The sequence below is a fragment of the Physeter macrocephalus genome, chromosome 19 (genome assembly GCF_002837175.3).
Source record: "Physeter macrocephalus isolate SW-GA chromosome 19, ASM283717v5, whole genome shotgun sequence".
Lineage (NCBI taxonomy): Eukaryota > Metazoa > Chordata > Mammalia > Artiodactyla > Physeteridae > Physeter > Physeter macrocephalus.
This window is the reverse complement of record NC_041232.1, coordinates 27,356,455-27,372,191: the sequence shown is the minus strand read 5'-3', so window position 1 is coordinate 27,372,191 and position 15,737 is coordinate 27,356,455. Positions and strand designations below refer to the sequence as shown.

The following is a 15,737-nucleotide window of genomic DNA, read 5'->3' as shown; positions in this document are numbered from 1 at the left end:
CTCAGGGGAGAAGGCCTGGACTGTCTGGGGAGAACCCAGAAACCACACAAGCATGTCAGACACCCAGGCTAGTGGAGAAGCGAGAGGAATGGGAAGAATCATGAGAAGAGCAGGGGAACCGACGAGAAATTCTGCCAGCCCACTTGTATGGGGATGGTTCTGCCTCAGTGACCTATTGCAGTTTTAATGGAAAAGTCTCCCCACCCTGGTTTGGCCAACTTTGGGGAAGTGAGAACTGGTTTGGCCGACTTTGGGGAAGTGAGAAGAAAGGCCAAAGGGAAGTACTTTGACGTGGAGATTTAAGTTGTTCTTTCTGCCCGGGGACTCGAGGTGGCCTTGACAGAGCTGCTTCACCACAACAGCTCTGCAGCTGTGTGGCAGCTCTTCTCTGCTCAGCGAATCTGAGGACAGTGAGGCCCTGTGACCAGGGTTGGGTGACTCTGGGCAGGCCTCTTTTCATTCTGTCCTTGCTTTAGATACTAAACCAAGGACAGGTACCGATACAATAATCTTCACGCTGAACAGGACCTGTGTTTCATCCATGGCTACTTTTTGAACAGTTCAGTCCAGGTTTGTCTGAGTGAATAATCCTCCACAGCCTGCCCAAGCCAGTGGAAGCCTCCACTGCCCTGGGGAATTCATGGCCAACTGTCAGGGGTTTTTTCTGGTGGGGAGGGCTATTTTGACTCCAGTCTCTCTCTCTCTCTCTCTCTCTCTCTCTGGAGGTCTTGATTCGGAAGTCCCTATTGTATGTGCTACTTGGGTGCTGGGTAGCTTCAACATGGCCTCAGTAGGAACAAAGCCAGATAATCAAGGTGGGTGGTCCACTGGGGGCAAATGTCATCGATCAAAATTGGCAACTCAGGGGGCTCCTCTGGTGGCACAGTGGTTGAGAGTCCGCCTGCGCCTGCCGATGCAGGGGACACGGGTTCGTGCCCCGGTCCGGGAAGATCCCACATGCCGCGGAACGGCTGGCCCGTGAGCCATGGCCGCTGGGCCGGAGCCTGTGTTCCGCAACGGGAGAGGCCACGGCAGTGAGAGGCCCACGTACCGAAAAAAAAAAAAAAATTGGCAACTCAGGACAGAGGCCTGAGAGTTTGGATTAGGGGATGAAGTTTAAAGAAAAAAGTTCTTTCTGATCTGAAATGACATGAATAACTGAGGTACCTATGTCGGAAAGGCAGACATTTCTATGGCAGCAACACAGGTGGCCTGAGTGGGTGAGGTACGTGAGCCGCCGTGGAGAGGGGAGGGCAGTTCCTCAAGCCTGCCTCCACTGTCTCAAGCCAGAGCCTCTTGGCTTCCCGGTCAAGTTAGGATGCAGAAGGTCGGCCGAGCTCCCTGATTGTAGCGTCGTTCTGAGGGCTGGGTGTCTGCCCCAGCAACTGGCAGCGTTTCTGTGCTGAGCATGGCAGCTTCCTCTCTAGAAAGCGCTTCCCTTTTCGGACACGGACACCCTTGTTTTGGAGGGAGGAATAGACCGTAGCTTCTAGAACCAATTTCGATTACATACAGAAAAATGAGCTCAGGGCTGAGAGTGACAAGCAACGTGGGGGTAAACTGAAGCCCCCTCCCCATGATATTAGGAACTGCGGGAGAGGGTGGGCTGCACCCTCAGACGTTCCTGCCCGTCCGCCCAGCCTCTGTCAAGTGCCATTTATGACTTGGAAATGCTCCCCGCAGATGGCCTGGGCTGGCATCACCCACTTTCCGGAGGGGGATGCAGTCTCCAGCCGTGGGCCCGGTTCCCGCCCCGAGCGGGACGGGTCCTCTCTCCACCCCGGGGGCCTTGCAGCCGGCAGCCCGTGGGTCGGGTACGGGCGAGGGGGAGGGGGTCTCTGCAGAGCCGGGTCCGAGGCCGCTGGCCGGCGGGTGGGAAGAGGCCCTGTGCCAGGACGCCTTAGGCCCGGGGGCGGGGGGCCGGGTGGCTGACGCCGTCGGGGGCGTTCCCAGAAGCCGGGCCGCCGAGGTTACCCCGCAGCCCCGGGAGGAGCCGGCGGCGGCCACGTGACCCTCCGCGGCGCCGCCGGCGGCCCAGAAATAGCAGCGGCTGCGGATCCGCCCGCGGACTGAGCGAGGGGAAGGCGGGGACCGCAGGACGCCAGCTGGCGGGGCGCGGCGCGGCGCGGCTCCGGAGGATGCTGAGCCCCTGTCCGGCCCGGCCCCGAGTTCATGATGGCCATCCGGGAGCTCAAAGTCTGTCTCCTCGGGGTGAGTCCTGCGCCGCCATTCGCCGGGGACCCGGGTCCGCGCGCCCCTGGTCGGCGTGCCTCCCTCGTCCCCGCGCTCCCCTTGTCCCCAACTTTCCCTGCCCACCCCCCGTCCGTGCTCCCCCCGTGTCCCCTGCACCCCCCTCTCCCGCTCCCCCGGGCCCGCTCCCCGCCCGGCCCTGCTGGGTCCGGGCCCGAACCTGATAGGGAGCTTTCTCGACTCGTCCCTCCGCCGCCGGCCCGCGTCCCCGGAGCCGCTCGGGCCGGGCCGGGCGCCCGGGACCCCTCCGCGGGGACAGGAGCCGCGGCCCTCACCTCTGAGGGCTTTCTCCTTCGCCTTTAATAATTTCCTTCCGGCGGAAACTTTAAGTTATTCAGCCAAGGCGCCGACTCCTTTTGCCTCCCGGGGCCAACTGGTTTATTTACTTGTTTAAAAAGAAAGCCCAACTCAGGGTGAGAAAATGCGCGAGGGGATGACCCGGCGGGAAGGTGAAGAGAGAACGGATGGTAGAAAACCGCGCCTAGAAAACTTTTCGCGGATAAAGGCAGGATGAGAGAGTCCTCCCCTGTCCCCACTTCCCCTCCCGAAGTGGGTCCTTCTGAGCCCGAAGAAACTTGGAAGAAGCCAGAAACAAAGACAGACACAAACACCCAAGTGGTGCGGACCTGTCAGATGGCACCGGGCAGCCCCCTGGGGACCGCCCAGGGAATTCAGATGGTGTTAAGGGTCGCCTCCTCTTGGGTGCCCATATCAAAGTCCAGAATTAGTTCTTTGGGAAGAGCTGGTTTGAAGCTCTGTTTTCAGCAGCTTTTGGTAGGGATGCCTACTGTTCTGCCGATCTGATCTCCCAAGAAAACCATTTCTGAAAAAAGCAGCAAAGGTTGGACTAACTGGTCTGTCAAGACGGATGTGTAGAAGTACATAAAGAAGAAATGGTTCTAGGTTAGGACTGGGTTGTCCCAGACCAAGGGGCTGTCTGAACTCCCTCTAGGCTCTTCTGGAATCTGTGGCAGAACGATGCTCTTGGCTGTCTCCCCTCACTGTCCTTTGCTGGAACCCCCATTTACACTAGGTCTTCGGGTTGGCCTCGAATTCCAGGGGATCAGGCAAAGGCCCCCCGCTTCCCTGTGACCCACCCCCTGCTTGCTCTGCCATGGCCTGGATTTGGATGGGATGCTGTTCTGGCCTTCCTCTGTTGACCTTTATCGGTGTTGCAGGGGTAGGTTGCACCATCTGCCAGGCTCTCTAACATAAGCCAGACATAAATTCCAGGAATCGCATGTTTTCCTTGTGAGGAATCATTTCAGCCTGAAGGAAGCCCTTCAAAAACTCAGAAGGAAGGTCGGATCCCAAGGAATCAAGAGGCAGCTTTGACGTGTGTTGTGTGTGTCAGGATTGGCTTTGGGAATAAATGAAGTCGGAAGTGACTTGCCTGTCCCACCGCATGAATTATTTGCAATTTTGCTACTTAGGGGTGAGTCTGTTTCCTTCTACAAGGAACTGATCAGGTAGAAAGAGCCCTGTACCCGGAGGCAGCAAGCCTGGGTTCTCATTCTCTCCCATTCATTGGCTGTGCTGTTTTGGATGAGTACCTCAGTTGCATCGTCTGTGAAATGGACATAATAGCATCTTCCCTTTTAAGGCAGAGGACTATAGCAGATGGTTGCCTAAGATACATGGTACCATTTCCTGCTACCCTGTGATTCCAAGCCTGGGAGATGAGAAAGCTGGAGGAACTCCCTATACTTCTTTTTGTCTTATCTCTAAGAACAGAACACACTCGTTCAGTGATTTCCTGGAGACAGTGCCTCTCCTTGTTTGCTGGTCCTTTGCAGTGGCTCAATTGGTAGGAGGTTGGACTTGGAAGGGAAGAACGGTCCCAAAGCAGAGCAAGAAGATGTTTCTGAGCAGATGGAGACCTTGAAGCTCCAATCCTATCACACCATATCCGTGGCCTTCTTCTTTTGAGAGTGGCTCTAGGTTTTAGTCTTGCTTAGGTCGGAAGACATCTTATTTGAAATCTTTGAAAGGGCCAGTGATCTTATTATCACACTGAGTAATGGGTCTTAAGTTCCCCCCGTTTGGCTGGTCCCGTCCTGGGCAAGATGTGTGTGACAGGGTATGTTCTCAGCTGCTCCTCCAAACAGGGCGATGCTCTGGGTGAGACAGCACTTGGGTGAGGCTACAGCCATTCTAACTGCTGGGTCTGCTCTCTTGATTTGGGAGAGAAGCCTGTGGATCTGCGGCTGGAAGAGGGAATCAGTGCCAAACCCAGCGTCCTCTCAAAATTTTAAGAGGCGTCTCGGCTCCTTTGTTCTTTGTGTGGGAGGCCTGTTTTTTCTGGATGAAGTCTTGCATGCAGCCAGCCCTCAGCTTCCTGTTTTTAGCCATGGCCCCACCTCCCTGAAATCTCAGTCTGACCCAGGCCCTAGCAGCCATGCCCACTGTGGGCGTCCCTTTCTGTTGGGCCCCGCTGTAAAGGTGATGGGTATGAGGACCACTTAGCTGCAGCCTTGCTTGCTCACTGGAGAGGCTGAGGGGCTGGTCCTTTTGTGCCTGGTGATTGTCCCTGTTCCTCAGTGATTACTTGGGGATGTGCTTCCCATTTAAGGCACATGGTTGTGTTTGGCACGGGCGGTGCAGGCTTTCCTCCCTCTCAGCTGAAGCCTCCTGCTCCTCGAGGGGATGCAGGTTCCCCACCGGAGGGTCATATGCAGAAGGTGGCAGTGGAGTGGGCCAGGTGGTATGTACCTGTGCCTTTCAGAACCCTGATGTTAGGCGTGTCTGATCTTATTTCTTTTGGTGAGTGCTCTCAGATGGAACCACAGCCATCTGTGGAACATTCCCTGAATGCTTTGTGCTAGCGCAGGGTTTATTTAGCCTACCTGTTAGAGATTCTTGACTCTTGCTGTTTTCATGGGTGGACTTTGTCGTGTTTCTCTCAAGCCTTCGTGAGTGCCCTTTCCTGGGATAAGCAGGGCTGTCGTGGAAGTGAGGCGGGCAGGAGGGTGTTGACGGGGGTCTGCGTTGGACTCTTAGGACCCATGAGTCTCATTCTTGCCAATAAAGTGCCAATCATCCTACTTTGTGACTCTCAGCTGGTATTATGAAACATGTAGCTTAAAAACAACTCCATTAAAAACAGCAAAGTATGTTTAAAAAAAAAAAAACTAACAAAAACAATATTGAGGCAGCAGCTGTTCCAACCCCAAAGGTGGAAAGCTTCCCAGTATGCATTTTTAAAACACATCACCACGTGGCAGAAAGTGAGAGGAGGGAGAGGAGGGGAAGGAGGTGGGGGGTGGGAGAGGGGGAGGGGGTGGGAGAGAAGGAGGAAAGGATATTTCTTTTCTTTTATTATTTCCTCTGGGTGTGTACGCTTAAAAACTGCTTCCGAATGGAATCCCTGAGAGATTTATATTTGGACTTTGGTTGTCTTGACGACAGTTTAGAGATCTCTGCCACTTCCTCCACAGCTGAGTGGCATGGTTAAGAGGCCACCGTCTGGGCCTTGGTGAGGCCTCTCCTCTGGCCTCTGTTAGAATTTGCTTAGCGCTGCATCACAGAGCAGTCCAGTCCCTGGGATTTGCTGTGACACGTGGTCAGTGGGAACTTCTAGCCTGTCCGGACCTTCACGAGAAAGGGCCGTGGGACCCCCGAGGACCCATGAGGCTGCTCACAGCCAGCAGATCAGCCCGAGCAGTGGACCCCGGCACAGCCGGCTGAGTGAGGGTGAGCGCTCCTTACCGAAAGTGTTCCATAAGGTTATGTGAATCATGGGGTCCTTGTGGAAGGAACAATGCATAGGATGGGGAGGCGCAGCCCAGGCAGCCATCAGCATTGCTGTCCAAGCCTGAGATTCTGTTGACGTACTCATTTTGGTGGGGACTTCCCTGGTGGCACAGTGGTTAAGAATCCGCCTGCCAATGCAGGGGACACAGGTTCAAGCCCTGGTCTGGGAAGATCCCACACGCCATGGAGCAACTAAGCCCGTGCGCCACAACTACTGAGCCTGCGCTCTAGAGCCTGCGAGCCACAGCTACCGAGCCCGCGAGCCACAATTACTGAAGCCCGCTCGCCTAGAGCCCGCGCTCCGCAGCAAGAGAAGCCACCGTAATGAGAAGCCCGCACACCACAAGAGGAGCCCCCGCTTGCTGCAACTAGAGAAAGCCCGCAGGCAGCAACGAAGACCCAACGCAGCCAAAAATAAATAAATAGAAAATAAATAAAATTTAAAAAAAACACACATACCCTTTTTTTTTTCTGTCCCAGAAACTAGCATTTCTTTTTGCGGGGGAAGGGGGGAGGGGAGTGGGGGGATGCAGAGAGGCTAGGAACTTAGAGTAATTAGTTTCTTACCTGATTCCTCTATTAAATTGGACCCCTGTGGAAAGTGTGGTTTAGGGTTGGTGACTCTGGGATGAGAATAAATATCCACGATAGAGTGGGACGTCTCCCAGCAGGGCCCAGCGGGCAGTGACACGGAGCACCGGAGCCGGGCTGCTGGGGTGCACCAGGCCCTCGTTCCTCCTCTGCTCAGGGTCAGTATGGCCGCATCTCACCCTGAGCCCAGCGTGTGCATCAGACTCATTTGTGGAGCATTTTCAAACCTCTCTGCTCCCTCCCCAGCCCTTGTCTGTAGCTCTCAGGCGTGCTGCCCCACCTTTACCGCCGCCCAGTGTCCCTGTTTCAGTGAGTGTGTTGTATCCCCCAGATCTGCTCCAAGGCTCTGGCCGTTGGAAAAGAGAAAACTTTACATTTTTAAGGTGCCAGGACATGAAAAGATTTTGAGGTCACGCATTAGAACAGGTCTTCAAATTCAGTTGTGTCCAACAGGTTAGACTAATTTCGGTGCTCCCGTGTCTGTACATATTACACTTCCATTTGTCTTAGTTTTTATAATTTGTCATATGTGTTGGAAATTGGAATAGACTTTCCTTCACTCAGTCATTCACTGATTATCGAGCACTTCTTTCATGCCGGGAGCTTGGGCGGCTGCAGGAGGACAGGACAGCCACGATCCCTGTCTTCAAGGCGCTCTGCCTTTCCCACGACATGGACACAATGACACGTGAACTAAATGACATCACCAGTATCCCTGCGACAGCACTCACCACGGAGCCACGCCCAATAGAAGTAACAGAGTAGGATGACGATAAATATTGACTGTCGTCCATCTTATCAGGTGTGAGGACAGGTGAGGGACAAAAAGGTTTTGCTCAAGGTCTGTCTTGAGTACCTGCGGTGGATAAGGTGCTGTGTCAGCTCTACTGGAGGTGGAAAGTCGGGAGGCTGGGTTCTGGTCCCGCTTGTGGTGGAGAGCCTCCTGGTTGGGCAGGTAAGACAGGAGCCAGCATCCGTGGCCGTGGTGACAAAAAGGATGCTGGAGGTGTCACGTGGTGCCATGGGAGACATGCAGGTTATGTTAAGTGCAGTGGGGGGCTGGGAACTGAGCCATCTGGAAGGTCTCCTGGCGTGGGAAAGATTTGCACAGGGCTTCAAAGGACACATAGGGCTTGGACAGGGAAGGAAAGGTGGGCATGGACCCCAGGACTGGGAGAGCAGGCTCTGGATCTCGCGCTATTTTCTGGAAGGCTGAGGTGGTGGGAGGGTGTGGGGAGGTAAGGAGCACCGCCTCCCACTCCCAGGCTGACGGCTCTCCTGTTGACCCCACAGCCTCTAGCAGGGGGTCTTTTATCTTAACTCCCCTTTCCTGTTTTATTTTGAAAAACATCAAACTTACAAAGCAGTTTTCAACTCAGTAGAACGAATGTCTATAGCCTTCTCACCTGGAGTCAGAAGGGATGACTTTCTGTCACTCTTGCTTTCCTCTCTCTAGTACACAAAAAATATTGGATTTTCCCCCTGAACCATCTGAAAGTGAGTTGCAGACATTATGACACTTCACCCCTGCAGTCTTCAGTGTGTATCTTTTAGGGACAAGGACATTCTCCCCTCGTACAACTGTAACATCATCATCTCACCTCTGACATTGAGCACAGCAATAGTGTCAGTCATATAGTTCACATCCAGGATGCAGTCAGGGATCACGTGTTACATTTGCTTCTCACAGCTGCTGCTTAACATCTCTCATCTAAAACCGTTCCTCTCTTTTTTTTTTTCCACCACGACATTTGTGTTTTTGAAGAATCTGGCCAGTTGTCTTGTAGAAAGTCCTAGCATCTCGGTTTGTCTGTTTGCTTCCTCGTTGCTTCTTCTGGGTCAAGTGGTGGGAAGACAACCTAGGTGATGTTGAATGGTTGTATTTTTTTTCTGTGCTCATATGGAAATAACTCTTTCTCATTTACCTCTATGGCACTCATTCAGAAAATACTCCTGGCTTCTATGAGCAACGGGCAGTGGGGTGTCTGAACAGAACCAAGGGCCTTGATCATGTGGGTCAGACGCTTTAGCAGGGACTGAAGGTGCACAACCGAAATCAACTCGGGGTGAGATGTGAGTGAGATGCTGAGCTCACCCATCTACCCATCTGCCCAACCACCTCCCACCCCCGGGGCTCCCGCGACCCTTCCCGGGCTCTGGGTCCTGACTTTCCACAGAGCACTGACCACCTCCTGACAGACCACATGATTTATTTTCCCCACATAATTGCTAAAGCTGCTGAGAGTTGCAGGTGTCCTGAGGAATTCGTCAGCAGAAATAAAGAAAAGCGGGATTTAACATTGGGGTCCTGGAGCGAGCTTCTCCCTGCGGAAACTTCTGTCTCAAGGAGTCTTTTTCTGATCTATTTCCTTGCTCCTGATGCCCCAGCCCTGCTCTGAATTCTCTGGAGGTGATGACTGTGCTTCTGCTTACTCAGGATTTAGCCTGGCCTACTTTTAATTTCCCTAGAGGTGCCCAGATGACCCAGGTTATCAGAAAACTGGGCCCTAGAGAGAAGCAGAACCTAGGGGACGTCACTTCCCTCCTATTTTCTCTTCTTTGAGCAAGATGCCGGGAAGTTGGATGCCTTTGTATCAACAGTATGCGTTTTTCTAGAAGAAACAGATACCTGAATTCTTCAGAATTACTTCCTTTCTGCCCTCGTGGAATCACTGTTCTAACTAGGACCTGCAAATAAAATGCATCGTCCTAAAAAGTGCCTCTACCCCAGCCTGCCCTGGAAGGGGAGGAGAGAAAAGGGATGGAGGGAAGGAGAGGTTATGTGAGGGTGGGGTGGGTTGGAGAAGACCAGAGAAGGGGAAAGAAGTCTGTGTGAGAGAGAGAGAGAGAGAGGGAGAATGACAAGCACAGACACACACACAGATACACACACAGACACACACACACAGACACACACAGACACACAGAGATACACACACAGACACACACAGACACACACACAGAGACACAGACACAGACACACACAGACACACAGACACACACACACACATCCCTCCCTCCCTCCCTCCCTTTATCAAACGATTGGCCAGGGCATTTACATTTGTAGCAAGCTTAATTAAGAAAGTCTTTAAAAAAAAAAAAAAATCTCATAGCATCAATACCACATACTTCACAGACATATTTCATTTTGGGAGCTAAGATATTTTCTAAACTTTTCATAACAAACTTCTGAAAAGCTATTTTTTTTCATTATCCGTGCTCATCTTAATTAGATTTTGAACCTAATGATGAGGTGGGGGAAAGGATTAAGGAGTAAAATGATGAACGTCGATTTGGGTTTGAGATGGCAAAGGCCAGGGATACAGGATGGCGCCTTTAGCCTTGTTTCTTTATAATGACACGTAACTGTACCAACTTGCTGATGTCCTGTTTCCTCTGGAGTTGGAAATCCTGCAGCTGTGAAGACAGCATCCTGCCTGCCCTCCTTCACCTCGCAGCTCACCTCATGGTTCTTCTTCCTCTGTCTTTTGTTTTATGTTCAGCCGGCTCCTTTATTTTATGGTCAACATCCAGCCCACCGTCCTGAGTTTTCCTGCTGTCTCTGTTCTTTCAGCCCCACATTCTTCCATTGTTTTGTTTCCTTTTTCTCTCCCCTTCTCGTCAATGAATCATCAGTCTGTCCTTTAAAGAGACACCAGGGGCTTGGCTCTAAGAGGAAAATGTTTCTGACTCTGCTTACCATCCCTCCCTTCCCCACTGAGTGGGGAGTGTGCTGAGCCCCAGTGCTTGACCTTTCCTCCTGCTGCCAGCGTAGACCAGAAACCCGGCCAGACTTACCCTGTGGGGAGTAACGAAGGCATTTCATGAATCTTCTTGTCTTAGTTTAAAATAAAACAACAAAAAGGCGTCTGTGTAAAGTAAATGAGGATTTCACTAGTGGGTCGTGTGCTGTGGGGATTAAGAGAGACCCTTACCAGGTGTGTGCATGGCTGCGGTGTGGGCAGGTGTAATGACTTTCCGCGGCGTTGTGAGGTCCGTCCTTGGGTTTCCAGCCCAGCAGGGCCCTTGGGCTGATAGGGCAGGAAGGGGGAGGTGAAGTAACAGCACCAGGAGACCCCTGGGATGTCACATGATGCTCAATTGCCAGGTAAGGGGGTGGAGTTTGGGCATGGCTGGTGGCGGGGGGCTGTAGGTGTCTGAGGATGAGGCTGGGTGCAGAGGAGGGACCGGGAGTGGCCCTGTTTACACCGAGCAGAGACAGGAAAAGGTTCCGAAAGGGCTCGAATGCATGTCCAAGTGGTTATGCGGGTGCGCCTGGGCCTTATTCGTGCTCAGAAATAACTTATTCTTTCTCGTTTGCTTCTGTGTGTTGGTTTATTTAGTGAGCCTGGATTACTAGTGTAATTAACTTAAAACCTGTAAAAATTTACTGCAGGACCCAAGGAGATGTTTGCTGGGTAGAGATCGTTTGGTTGTTGCTGGAAATAACGGGTGCACCGATAATAAAATTGGAAGGTAATTTGGGCACAACATTGTAAAATCAACTATACTTCAGTTAAAAAAAAAAAAAGAAAGAGAAAGTAAATTTGGGTGGTTATTCAGGCTCCTGTTCCATAGCCGTGGCAGGGGCGGAGGGTGTGGGCAGGGGCCCCCCACAGTGGTCCGTCCTTCGTCCTTTGGCTTCCCCACCAGTCCCTGATCTAGGGTTTCTCCAAATGGGTCTGGGAGAGGCGTGGGCCTGCCTGTCTGTCCTGTGGGATCTGCAGGTTGTCTGTGCCTGTTCATTTCTATGCTGCTCTTTGAAAGGTAAATAAAATTACATCTGGATCTTCCAGGTGATCCTCCTGTAACAAAACTGTAGCAACTTTAATGTCCATTAAAACTGGCCAAGGAGAGGAGAACCCAGGCAGAGTCAGCACAGATATCGCGTTGGGGCCGTGTGATGACCGAGCGGTTCCGGAGCAGGTGCCTCAGGTATTGATGGACCTGCTCCGGGGTTGGGCACAGCAGGCAGCGGAGTGGACCCACTGTCCCTGACCTCATGGAGCCTACATCCTAGAAGTGATCGTGATTGAGGGCTCTGGGTCCCTGGTGTGACAGATGCTGACAGGCGCCCTGCAGAGAAAGCCAGGATGGGCCAGGTGGGCCCATCCCCTGCTTGGAGCTGCACCACCCCCTGCACTTGGAGGGTGGAGCTCCAAGTAGGGGCTTGAGAAAGTCCTCGCCAAGACAGCCTTTAAGTAAACACAGAGACCATATTCTTGAGCCGGCTGGGCCCGCCTGGCAGAGGGGACCCCACGCTGGGGTGGCAGCAGCAGGCTGGCCAGTGTGGCTGGAACAGTGACCGGTGGGAAGAGGGCAGAAGTGGGGTTGGGGGCCTGTTAATTGGGGTCTCGTGGGCCGGTGTGAGAACTGTGGCGTCTCCTGGGAATCCAGCGGGGGCCGTGGAAGGTTTTTGTGCAGTGACAGTGATGATCTGGCTCGTCCATCATGGTGGTCACCCTAGCGGCCACATGGAGGGTGGACCACCGGAGGATGCATGCAGGGGAGCCCGTGGCAGGCTGTGACCTTGGTCGTGAGCAGGGTCCCGATCGGGCTGTTGGGAAGGAAGAACTGACAAACTTAGCTGACAGATGTTGTGTGTAACCCATCCCGGGCACAGGGTAGCAGAGCACACTGACCTTGGGACTGACCACAGCCCGGAACTGTTTTTCTTCAGGGAGCAACACTATCCATCGTATGAGGTTAATATTCATTTGAATGGCACCGGTTTGATAGTTTAATTTGTATTTAATTAATGCATTTATCTTTATTTTATAGCTCTAGAATCACAAAAACAGTTTGTGTGTACTTTTACTCTTTGTATACAGTATATTTACATAACAAGTAATATCTGTGTTGGGTCCCTGGGGTTGCTTTTCTCTTTAAAAGAGCTTATAGAACCTTAACAGGGTCTGAGAAGCACGGCCCTGAGAATATTTTGTAAAGAAAGACGTCTGTTTAAAAAGATGAGTTGTATTCTTTCTAGACCTCCACCTCAGGTTAGGCTAATCTTAGTAAGACAACTATTAGAATATTTTTTTCAATAAGAACAGAAATATTTTTGAAGTTTTTGCTAAAGTTATCATTGATGTAATTTACTGATATGTTGCTGCTATTGGTATGAATTGCATTATTGCACATTTCACTCCCATCAGCCCTGTGCTTCCGTTTTGGTAATCATAGTTATTGTGTCACAGCTTACCATGTACACACCCTTATTCTTGCTTGTGAGCAATGTAGTTACAGATGCTCTGCTGGGGTCTTCTCCTTATGTCCTTGACTTCTTTCTTTTTTTTTAAAAAAATTATTTACTTATTTATTTATTTATTTTGGGCTGTGTTGGGTCTTCGTTTCTGTGCAAGGGCTTTCTCTAGTTGCGGCGAGTGGGGGCCACTCTTCATTGCGGTGTGCGGGCCTCTCACTGTCGCGGCCTCTCTTGTTGCCGAGCACAGGCTCTAGACGCGCAGGCTCAGTAGTTGGGACTCACGGGCCTAGTTGCTCCGTGGCATGTGGGATCCTCCCAGACCAGGGCTCGAACCCGGGTCTCCTGCATTGGCAGGCAGACTCTTAACCACTGCGCCACCAGGGAAGCCCATTGACTTCTTTCTTATTAAAAATATCCATGGGTAAAAGAAAAACAGTAACTATAAACTCACAAGCACTGTAATAATTTGTAGTTGCCCCCAGCCCTAATCACAGCAACAGTGACAGCAGTAACAGTTGAGAAAGAATTGAAGCAAAACCTTATTCTGTTCTTTCTCAATCAAGAAAGTGCTTCAGAATGCCTTTTATGAAGAGGGATGTCTTGAAATCACTCTAGATTATGAGTATCCCTGTAATCAAGATAGCTGACACCTACTGAGTGTAACTCACATACCGGGCACCATGCTGTTTCAGTTTTCCACTGCTTTGTGACAAGCCACTAAGCCCAAACTTAGTGCTTAAAGTAACAATTTATTTTTCCTTCTCACTATTTAAAAAATAGTTCAGCAATTTGAACCAGGTTTGAAGTACCTCCCTGGAAGAAAAAGGCAGGGTCCTGGCCAGGCTTCGGGAGGTGTGATGGAGGGGCCTGTATTAGCCGTGAAGAGGCAAAGTGCTGTATCAGCTGGGAGGCTGGGACGCATCCAGGACACCACCATGCACGGTGACAGTGACATAGACGTCCCCTCTGTTTGCTTAGCACCTTGCAGGGGCAGCGTGGGGTCCATAAGTTGTCGCATTGAGTCCTCGGACCGCCCTGTGTGGGGGCCCCTGTCTCTGGTTTGTGGTGTGAGAGGAGCCTTGGCAGGTCCCAGGGCTGTGTGTGCAGAGCGGCCTTGAGCTTGGCTTTATCTGTTGCCCATTTTCCAGCTCATGTGCAGGAAGCCCTGATTTCCAGGCCTTTTTTCCTTCGCTCCCTCAGGGGATCCGTGTTAAGTGCTGTAATTGGGTTCAGGAAATGTCAGGTTGCAAACTGTGGTCCGTCATGACAGCCCACCTGCTGGATGGTGGGCCTGCAGGTGTTAGGATTTTCTAGGGCTGCAGTTGAACTGTCAACGCGGCTGGACGGGCCTCTTGCCAGCGGAGCACAGTGGATGGTGGGTCACCCTCGGGCCGGCAGACGTGGGTGCTTACTCTGGCTTTGGCACTTCCTAGCTCGATTCCCCTGGCAAATCACATAACTGCCTGGGTCCAGTTCCCTCTTTTGTAAAATGCTGGCAGTTTGCATAGACGTCCCTTCTAACCCTGCCTGGCGTGTCATATTGGAATATTCTCTTACCTCTTCTTCCCCAAACCATTTTACACCCTGAGAATCTCAAGGCTTAAGAGAGTTTAAGTAGGTTCTTTCCACAAGAGAATCTCCAGTTTAGAAGTTTTCTTTGCTCTGCTTAGCTAAGGGATCTGGCAAAGCATAGGTGGTAAGTAATAGCTTTTGATTTACTGTGTTATACTTCAGAATTTCATTCCTTTCATGAATTTGAACAAATTTCTAACCTACTCTTTAAAATTTTTTTTAAATGAATTTGATGGTACACAGTGTAGGCATGCTACTTTGTTTTTTTTTTTTTTTTTTTTTTTCATGCTACTTTGATACACTTATGTGTTGTAACACGATTGCCAGTGTAGTCGTATAAATATTTGTCACATTGCATAATTATAGTACAACTTTTGTATTAATTATACTGTGCCTTAGATCTCTATGGCTCATGTACTACTTGTTACGAGTTTGTGCCCTGAACAATAGTAATCTTATCCCCCCGATCCGCAATCCCCTGCTCACCACCATTTTACTGTCTGTTTTTTTACAGGTTTGACTTTTTTAGATTCGACATATAAGTGGTATCACCCAGTACTTGTCTTTCTCTGTCTGACTTATCTCACATAGCATCATGTGCTCAAGGTCCATCCATGTTGTCACAGATGGGAGGAGTCTTCCTTTCTCATGGCTGAATAATACTCCGTTGTGTGTATGTACCACATCTTTTTTATCCATTCATTCGCTGATTAGCGTTTGGCTTGTTTCCATATCTGGGCTATTGTGAGTAATATTGTGGTTAACAAGGGAGTGCAGATATCTCGTTGAAATCCTGTTTTCATTTCCTTTGGGTATAAACCCAGAAATGGAATTGGTAGATCATATAGTAGCTCTATTTTTAATTTTTTGAGGAACCTCAATATTATTTTCCATAGTGTTGGACCAATTTACATTCCTGCCACAGTGCACAAGCATTCCCTTTGCACTACATTCTCACCAGAACCTGTTGTCTTCTTGGTGATGGCCACTCTAACCGGTATAAGGCGATATCTCATGGTGATGTAACATATTCTTTACATTAAAAAAAATTTTTTTTTAACGTTTAAAAAAAAAATTAAAAAAAAAAATTTTGGCTGCACCAGTCTTAGTTGTGGCATTCAGTATCTTTAATTGTGGCATGTAGTATCTTTTCAGTTGCAGCATGCATGTGGGATCTAGTTCCCAGATCAGGGATCAAACCTGGGCCCCCTGCATAGGGAGTGCAGAGTCTTACCCACTGAACCACTAGGGAAGTCCCTCTTTACATTTTTATACTGAAGTATGATATTCATGCGAAAAAGTGCACAAATCTTAATATAGTGCACAATGGATTTTTACAAATTGAACAGACCTATGTAAATGC

The 15,737-nt window shown here is 50.6% G+C and overlaps 1 protein-coding gene across 2 annotated transcripts in view; it reads left to right on the top strand.

The window, feature by feature from the left end:
• The first annotated feature begins 2,034 nt into the window (after positions 1-2,034).
• The window catches only part of RAB31 (RAB31, member RAS oncogene family), a 114,009-nt gene continuing 100,306 nt past the window's right edge, over positions 2,035-15,737 (top strand). Inside the window, exon 1 of one of the 2 annotated variants that reach the window (XM_007127164.4) lies at positions 2,035-2,211. In XM_007127164.4, the coding sequence (XP_007127226.1) occupies positions 2,173-2,211 (39 nt within the window). In that variant the 5' untranslated portion in view covers positions 2,035-2,172. The remainder of the gene's footprint in view (positions 2,212-15,737) is intronic. The other variant, XM_007127165.4, reaches the window with a different exon arrangement.